The sequence below is a fragment of the Nicotiana attenuata genome, unplaced genomic scaffold (assembly GCF_001879085.1).
Source record: "Nicotiana attenuata strain UT unplaced genomic scaffold, NIATTr2, whole genome shotgun sequence".
NCBI lineage: Eukaryota > Viridiplantae > Streptophyta > Magnoliopsida > Solanales > Solanaceae > Nicotiana > Nicotiana attenuata.
The window spans coordinates 16,117-25,348 of record NW_017675484.1 but is presented as its reverse complement, the minus strand read 5'-3'; the positions used below and the strand labels follow the sequence as shown (position 1 = coordinate 25,348).

At 36.0% G+C, this 9,232-nt stretch overlaps 1 protein-coding gene across 1 annotated transcript; it reads left to right on the top strand.

Annotated features, from left to right (window-relative positions):
- Positions 1-648: 648 nt before the first annotated feature.
- On the top strand, positions 649-3,029 carry LOC109220126 (dof zinc finger protein DOF5.6-like). The gene is made up of 2 exons (XM_019384590.1): positions 649-956; positions 1,810-3,029. Exons 1-2 carry the CDS (start codon positions 906-908, stop codon positions 2,734-2,736), a joined length of 978 nt encoding a protein of 325 aa, XP_019240135.1. The 5' UTR covers positions 649-905; the 3' UTR covers positions 2,737-3,029.
- Positions 3,030-9,232: the final 6,203 nt, after the last annotated feature.

Here is a 9,232-nt window from a genome sequence, read left to right as displayed (position 1 = left end):
TGAATTATTTTCAATTGTAAAAATGTGTCATTCTTTTTGATATGGACTAATAAAGAAAGTGTGTCATATAAATTAAAATAGAAAAACAATACTCTTTTCGCTTCACCTCATATGGCGGTGATTAAGTAAGTAAGAAGGACATTAGACAAATATTAAAAGTATTACTTAAATTTACTTTCTACATTTTAATCTATGTGAAACTTTTTCCTTAGTTAATTTGTTATAAAAAGATAATCCCTTTTTTCTAAGTTTAAAATAATAGTATAAGTTTAAACTTTTTGATTTACCTTATTATTTAAGGTTCATACAAATATCTATCACAAATTTTAAAAGTCTATTATTCTTTTTCAAATTTTGTGCCCAATAAAAAAGTTCACATAAATTTCAATAGATAACATATCTTTTCTTTAATATAAATTTCATATTACAATAGATAACATATATTTTTTTTAATATTAATTACATACTTTAAGTAGATCTACTTACAGTTATATTTCTTTTGAATGACATAACGTAAAAAAATTCTTTACACCAACATTATATATGACTTAAACTCATAAGCCCACATAAGTTGTCACCGAGATAGTAGCGAGAAGTTTATGCACTTAACAGTAAAGCAGCTGCAACTTGTACCACCCCCTTCCACCTCTTCCCCCACACCAGGCCCCACGGCTGCCTTTTTCTTCCTTTTTATTTACATGTTCAGCACCCATTTCCATTCAACTGCATATCATACACCCACAACTATCCCTTTGGATTTATCAGTTAATAGTAATGTCTTCCTCCTCCCCTCTATCTACTAGTAATAAGAATATTTAGAGAGCTCACTGAGTCACATAACTACAAAAAAAATTCAGGGAAATGGTGTATTGCAGTTGAAAAGAGTGTCACACAGTAACTAATTAATGGGGATTACTTCTCTACAAGTTTGCATGGATTCCTCTGACTGGTTACAGGTCTGAATTTTTAATGCCATGCATTTATATTTTCTTAAATGTTTATAGACTCTATACCTTCCATTTTTCTTACTAACAGTACTATAGCACATACAAATTTCATTGTCTTCACACTTTCACACTATTTTCTTCATAGTCTATAGACTAGCTAGCACTTTTGCAGTGCAAAAAGATGTGTGAAACTCTGTATTCACACTTGCCTTGTGTCTTTAAGGGTCGTTTGGTTTGAAAGATGTCGTCATCCCAATATTAGTTATTCCAGGATAAGTTATCTCGAGATTAGTTATTTCACATTTCCATGGAAATAAAAAGAACTACAATCCCAAGATAATTAATCCCGGATTAAATATATCACAATTTTCTCCCAACCAAACATGAGATAAAAGTACTCTTCTTAAATTTAATCCTGGGATTAATTATTCCTTGTCCCTCGTACCAAACGAGCCTTTAGTCTTTAATTTGAACATCCAAAATGAGAAAAATATAACCATATAGAAACTGAAAATGGAGAAGCTAGCCAAATTTTGCATTATTCTATAGCTCCTTATGGCATTTGTAGAGGTGTATAACTCTAGAAAGAAAATTAGAAAAATACAAACGTCATCACTGACTGGAATTCATGTGCAGGAATAGTAGCTACCACTAACAGTCATATCCTAAGCAATCAACATATCATTCTGCAACATTAATTCATTGTAGTTTCTTGGGAAATGCAACACTCTAAACGTTGTAGCTTCTAAATACTTACAAAAGAAGTAAGTATTTTGTAAGCATTTTTTAAATTAGACGACAAAAGAATGTCCCCAGATCTGATAGTCTGACTGCTTTACTTCTTTTCCATGCATATTGTCAGGGCACAATTCACGAGGAGGGTGTAGCAGGTATAGATTCTTCTTCATCGCCAATATCGGAGGACATTCTTACATGCTCAAGGCCATTAATAGTAGAAAGAAGGCTAAGACCCCCACATGACCATTCTATCAAATGCCCTCGCTGCGACTCTACCCACACCAAATTCTGTTACTACAACAATTACAGCCTTTCTCAACCTCGCTACTTCTGCAAGACTTGCCGTAGGTACTGGACTAAAGGTGGTACTTTACGAAACATCCCTGTTGGTGGTGGCTGTCGCAAGAACAAAAAAGTCTCCTCCAAAAAATCCAATATTGAAACAGCTAATAACCAAAATTCTACTGATCTTCAGCTTTCATTCCCAGATCAAATGCCAGCCTTTTCTCATCATCACTTCATGAGTAGTAACAACTTTGGTCTTGGAAATCATCAAGGTAATAATTTCATGCTTGAAAATCCAACCGCAATAGATTTTATGGAAAGCAAGTACGAAGCTTTAGTGGGGTGTACTAGTTCCAGAAACCAAGATTTTCTTGGGAATGGTGATATTGGAATGATTGGTACTCCTTCTGGATTTGGTCATGATATTAATAGTCATGGAAATATTATTGCACCAAATTTTGCATTTGGAATGACGACTATGGATGCTGGGAACAACTTTGGAACAACCGAGATGGATTCTTCTCATCATCATCAGAGGCTAATGCTGTCTAATTACGAAAATAATCAACATGAGGAACAGATTATTAATGCAGTTGATATGAAGCCAAATCCCAAGATTTTGTCATTAGAATGGCATGACCAAGTCCAAGGCTGCTCTGATGCTGGGAAAGAGTCATTTAGCTATTATTCTAGTGTTGGCGGGCTAGGATCTTGGACTGGATTAATGAATGGTTGTGGATCATCAGCAACAAACCCTTTAGTCTAAAAACCAAATGAATTCACTTTAATTAGTGTGATCTACTTGTGAATTAGGGTTTCATCGGTTAATGTCATTTATATTGAAGTATTACTGTTTGAGCATCTAATTAGGCAAGAGTATTTACCCGTTCTTAATTTGACCTACATTAATGGTTTTGGTGTGAAAGGCGTTTGCTATCTCAGTTTTTCTCCATTTGAAGGACCTTTCGTACTTCAATTAACGTAATTAACAATCTGAGTGTGAACGGGATAATATTGTAAGACTCCACATTTTGCAATTACTACGACTTGCTTTTAGTATTTCTTCTTGTGTCATTGGTACTCTATTATTCCACGAAAATAGTTTAATATAGTACTTCCTCCGGTCCAAAATAAGTGATTTTTTGGCTTTTTTCTTGTGGTCCAAAATAAGTGATTTTGCCAGATTTCAAGAATAAATTAATTATTTTTTTCCTACATTGTCCTTGGAGTAAATAGTGTTGGAATATGTGTTAGGAGTGTTTATGTGAGATAGTAAAGGTTAATATGGTCAATTCCATTGCTAATTAATGTTAAAAGGTGGATTTCTTAATCTGTGCGAAAACATCAAAAAAATCACTTATTTTGGACCGGAGGGAGTAGTACTCCGTTTCTTTAATTTATATGATTTGAGTTGATTTTCTCGGAGCTTGCATAATGAACATTTGCATGAATTTTATATTGACTTTTAATACTAAATAACGGTTGGAATTATACGAAGAATAAGAAGACGCTACATACGTTAAACTTTTACTTTCTATGTAAGAAAATTAAAGGATAGCAACTTTGAAAATGGCATAGGGGTTTTGGTGGGGGGTGGGGGTGGGGCTGGGGGTGGTATGATAGCTTAGCACACCTTTTTAGTTCTTTATGAAAGGAATGTAATTTCTCTTCCTTTTCTGACGTCTCTTTGTTTGGTGAACCAATTATGTAATTTATATTCGATTTGCCAAATATAATGCTCGAATATCGGTTATCACAGTTGCCTCGCCCGCCTTTAAACTTTTGAATTTCCAAATCCCAATATAATAATATTATTTTCTTGGGAAAAGGTCCGAAATTCCCCTCTACCCGTTATACTTTTCGTTCAAATCTATCCCTACCATTAACAAAGTTTGTAAAATTACCCCTAACCCTAACGTCCCTCTACTGTGGCAGGTGACCCCTCTAATATTTTGTCCATGTCAGCAGCCAAGTCGGCAGGTCCTAACAAATAAATTTCCATGTCAGCATTGGAAGCAATTTAATCCTCAAATAAATTATGTTTCTTTATCAAAATTAGAAAAAGATAAAAAAAACAAAATTTTCTAATTTAATAAAAATGCAATAACTACTTTGAGATTTCTCTCTCACTTTGAGAGAACAAAGGGGCGGCGCCCTTCTTCCTCTTCTCTGTCAGTGATCGCCGCCGCCGAATTTGGTCATCGGTTGGTCGGCGAACCTTCGTACCAGGTGCTCGTCCATCTTTCATATGCTCAGCCGCTGTTCCCCCTTTATTTTCGTTCATCCGGCCATGCTTCCAGAATTCGATGACTGTCACCACGCCTTCACTGGCGTTACCTTGCCGGAAATAGATGAAAGTGGCCGTCCTTTGCGATGTGGTTTAGTTTTGTTCATTGGAAGTATGTAGATCCGGCAGATCTATGACTAAAAATCTCTCCAGCTTTCAGATCTACACCACCACCGGCCAGGCCCGATGGTGAACGATTCGTTGGCGACCATATTTTGTCATCCTATCATTCTTATGTTTCCTTGCAAGCAAATCTGAAAATGTTATTTGATTTGGTAAATCTGAATGTTTCTTTATTTTCTTTGCAAGCAAATATGAAATCTGATTATCCTCTCATTCTTATGTTTCTTTGCAAGCAAAAAAAGAATAATCATGCAACTACTGTCTCTCGTTATTGTAAAAAAAAAGAAGCAATAGCTAAGATATTATTAAAAATGGTGATATGTGCTCCACCTTGGAAAATTATTTGGTGGGACCTGCTGACTTGGCTGCTGACATGGACAAAATATTAGAGGGGTCAGCTGCCACAGTGGAGGGACGTTAGGGTTAGGGGTAATTTTACAAACTTTGTTAATGATAGAGATAGATTTAGACGAAAAGTATAACGGGTGACAGTAGTAAACAATATACCATAGTAGAGGGGCAATTTTGGACCCTTTCCCTATTTTCTTTCATTCGCTTTAATCACTCATGCTATATAGGCTCACTAAAAGTGGCAAAACCTTCCAATCAAAATGTTTTCCATATCTAAAACTGTAATCAAGATCTTTGATTAAGAATAAATAGATCTTTAGACTATCCTATCACACACCTCGATGATATTGTGCATGGCAATGGAAAAAACTTATCCACACCCGGTGCATACACCAACCCTAATTAAGTTAATCATAGAAAATAACCTAACATCTACTACAGGTTTTTTCTAATAAAAAAAATTTAAAAGTTACTACAGTCTTAATAACCGATGTTAAACTTTTTACGGTCGCCATCTTTGTTTTATTTCCCGCTTGGTTTCTTGCTGTATCTTGGGAGTTTCTTTTTCTTTTATTTCTCCCTTAAAGATAAAAAAAAGGTAATTCTGTTAGGGTTCAAACTAAGAGCTATAAGCAATAAAGATAGTATTGTACTTATATTCTCGTATTGTATTTATCAGAATATATTAAAATAATTATTTAAGCAATACAATGAGGATGTACTTGCAGCAAAAATTAGTTTAAGAAGAAAGAATGAGGATTTGGGTGCTTAATGTGTCAGCCGTGATTTGCTCGTTTATGATAGTTCTTCCTTTCAATATATATTGTTGTGGAACAATAGAAATAGCTAGAAAATATTTAAGATTATTATTATATTATAATTTAAGATTATATAGAAAATACATGGAGTTAAATATGGTTAAATACTACTAGTTATATAATAAATAAGGTGACAAACGTCATTTAATTATTGGCTTGATGTATACACAGGGTGCGGGTAAGATTTTCCCATAGCAATTTCACAAAAAAGAAAAAGAAAAAGAAAAAGAAAAATGGGAAATATTTAGTGTCTAAATGAAACATCGCTTATTAAAGCTATTTATTGATATTTTTTTTTAAAATTCAACTCCCACCATTGTCCAGACCCCACTTGTAAAAAACAGCTGGGTTTGTTATTGTTGTTGTTGCAACTTCCACCATTGTGGTGTAGGGGTTAAGGCTTGACCCCTTACCTACGTATAACCAAAACCCAAAAAGTGAACATATGTAGGAGGGGGACATGGTGCCTTACCTCCTCAATTACATATTGTAAGTTGGTATTATCCAACTTAACCTGTCCATGAAACTTACACAAAAGACATATATTACAAGTTCTACTGTAATCAGTGTAACACCCCGTACATTCGGACTAGGTATGGATATATTAAATGAATATTAATTTAATATTTTAGACATATGAAGTCCTAGCGGGATGATTGTGGGTGAAAATAGTTATTTTTAAATCAAGATGGAAAGTGACGTGCATAAGATTTGACAAAATCAACTAAGTTTGCAGAAGGTCTGTCTTCCAGCAAGTTTTAGTGCACATTTGTAAGGAATTGGGAAAAACGCAAAGCATGAAAGTTGTAGGCCTTTAAAATAGCTTTCCAACAATATATTATGGAGTCCGAACGGATCTCTGTGCAAAAAGTTATACGCATTTTACAGAACAGTACGCGATATGCGCGCCGGTAGCGCGCCCTTAGCGCGACCGTGCTAATTTTGAGGCAGTGTTACTGCCGTTTAGCGCGGTCATTAGCGCGGGCAAGCCTCCAGTAGCGCGGGCGCGCTAGTGGGGGGTCGTTTTAAAGCTATATTTCGTCCCCCACAGCCCCAAAACATAAAAACTTGCTCTAGGAAGGGAAGCTCTCAAAAACCTAACTCCTTAAGGGTCCTTCCACCATCCAAGGTAAGTTCTAATGGTGATTCTAAGTTTATTTAAGTTTTCCAACATCTTATTAACATGGGTAAACCCTCCATATCATTAGATATTCGATTGGGACACCATTGTTGAGAGAAGAAACCCTAGAACTCGAATTCAAGAAGATTGAACGCCAAAAAGGTAATATCTTCACCCTCTAATTGATTCTATCATTGAATTAATGGTTATAGACTCTAGTTCGTGAGATATGAGTTGATTGGTTTGATAGAAAAGCATGAACGATTATAGGGTTGGGGTGTTGAGTGTTGATTATTGGTTAAGAGTGTTGTTTACCTTATGGGTGATGAAGAATAATGTTGACTATAACCATTTGAGACTTTAGAATTTATTTAGGAGCAAGAGAATGGGTTATTGGGTGTAGAAACACCATTAATAAGGGCTATGAAGCTTTATGCCACCGAGTGTTTGATAAAATGCCTAAGTGACCAAAACATGACTATTGTTGCTAATTTGGAATCCCTTTGACTTGTATTGATATAGATTTAAGTTGAAAGGGTTGGCAAATGTTGTATTATACTCAAGAGCAGGAAGTTAAGGTATGTGAAGCTAACTCTCTATGTTTGGGAATGTTAATGATTCTCCCTACACTACGTTTCTTTTACGACGTATCAATTGCCTCAGAAATATAGTTAAGCCTAGTTCCTTGAATAGTTGTAGAACTTCTATTATCCGGCTTCATAACTCGTTCATGACTTTCATTCTGAACGTTGTGAGCTCAGTTCGTATTCAATATAGACTTGGGTTTGATGTCCCTAAGTCTCAATATAGCTTACTCACCATGTCATAAACAGCTAAAGTTTCAGTGTTCATAATCAGTTCAAGAATACATGTCTCATTCTAGTCCTATTCAGTATTCCAGTATTATGTAACTCAGTATGATACAGTATTCCAGTATTATATACTCAGTGTGATCCAGTATTCAGATATCACGTAACTCAGTATGGTTCAGTATTTCAGCATCATGTATTTCAGTATGATTCTCAGTTCCTGATTTTAAATTCCTGAATGTTGAACACCTGTATTTGGGCCTGAGGCCGTAGTTTATATGCTTTATGCATACTTGGGCCCGAGTCAGTAGTTTATGCTTTATGCATGTTTGGGCCTGAGGCCGTAGTTTATGCTTTATGCATTTTTGGGCCTGAGGCCGTAGTTATGTATACGTATACTTGGGCCTGAGGCCGTAGCTTGTGCACATATATATATTGGGCCCAAGGTCGTAGCTTATTCAGATAAATAGGTTGTTCATCATTCAGAAGAGGGAGTATTCATATCCTTACTTCCTTTATTCAGTTCAGTTATCAGTTATCAGTTATCTTTTCGGTTATCAATTATCAGTTATCTTTTCAGTTATCAGTTCAGTTACCAGTTATCAGCTTAGTTTCAGTTTCAGCATTTATAATTCTTTCTTTCAGTTGCTTTACATACCAGTACAATTCAAATGTACTGACGTCCCTTTTGCCCGGGGCCTGCATCTCACAATGCAGGTAATGATTTACAGGTTGATGATTCAGAGCGCTAGGATTCTCGTACCAGCTATTTGGTGATCCCCAGTTATTTCGGGGCATTATCATTACCTTACAGTCCTCAGTATTTTCAGACAGTCAGTGTTTTCAGTATTCCATTAGAGGCTTCGTAGACTAGAGTAACAGCTAGACAGAGTCGCAGGCTTTTGATATTATGCTGTGTTGACTACAAATATGTTTAAGAATTGTGTTAGTTTTTCTGCACTTTGATTTATATCATCCAGACTTTTAGTATATCATCATGTGTTAGTTTATCTTCCGCATTCAGTATGTGATGATACCGCATGTTGATTCAGCCAGCCAGTTGGTTCGCTCGGTCACATATAGTCAGGCACCGAGTGCCGTGTTTCGTCCAGGCCCAGGTTCGGGGCATGACAAAGCTTGGTATCAGAGCACTAGGTTCAAGAGTCCTAGGGAGTCTATGGAGCAGTGTCTAGTGGAGTTTCCTTTATATGTGTGTGCCGGCCACTCATATAAACGGTTAACTACCAAGACATCCAGGATTGTCTCACTTCTTTCTACTCTAGATCGTGCCATGAAGCTTATAGCAAAAGGTAACCTTCTCTTCCTATCGAATTCCAAACGTATTGGATTCCCAAGCGACGCGCAGGAGAAACCTAAAGTCCTAGATAGGATAATTGCCCATTGAGGTATAATTAGGGAGTACATGTTGGTAAATATGAGACTTGAGGGGATGTTAACAGTAGGATGCAATGGATAGTAGTACATATTAGAGCATAACCTTATCAGAAAGTACAAAAAGGGTTATGATGACTTATGGTTATCAGTTTACCTCAGTTACCAGTTATGCAATTTTTCAGTTAGCAAGTTTATGGGTATTCAGGATGCCAGTTATCAGTTATTCATTTACCAGATCTCCAATTTTCAATGTATCAAAATTCTGGTGACTTGTGAGTACACAGTGATGCCATGGGTACTAAAAGAAAATGTAAGTAACAGTGATTATAGCGAAACCATCGCATATTTTAGGTCCGGAT

What these genes read in the sequence shown, in the direction of transcription:
- LOC109220126 (XM_019384590.1), top strand. Translation starts at nt 906, where the DNA reads ATGGGGATTACTTCTCTACAAGTTTGCATGGATTCCTCTGACTGGTTA. An exon ending in ATTCCTCTGACTGGTTACAG is followed by an intron (nt 957 to 1,809) that starts GTCTGAATTTTT and finishes GCATATTGTCAG; the next exon opens with GGCACAATTCACGAGGAGGG.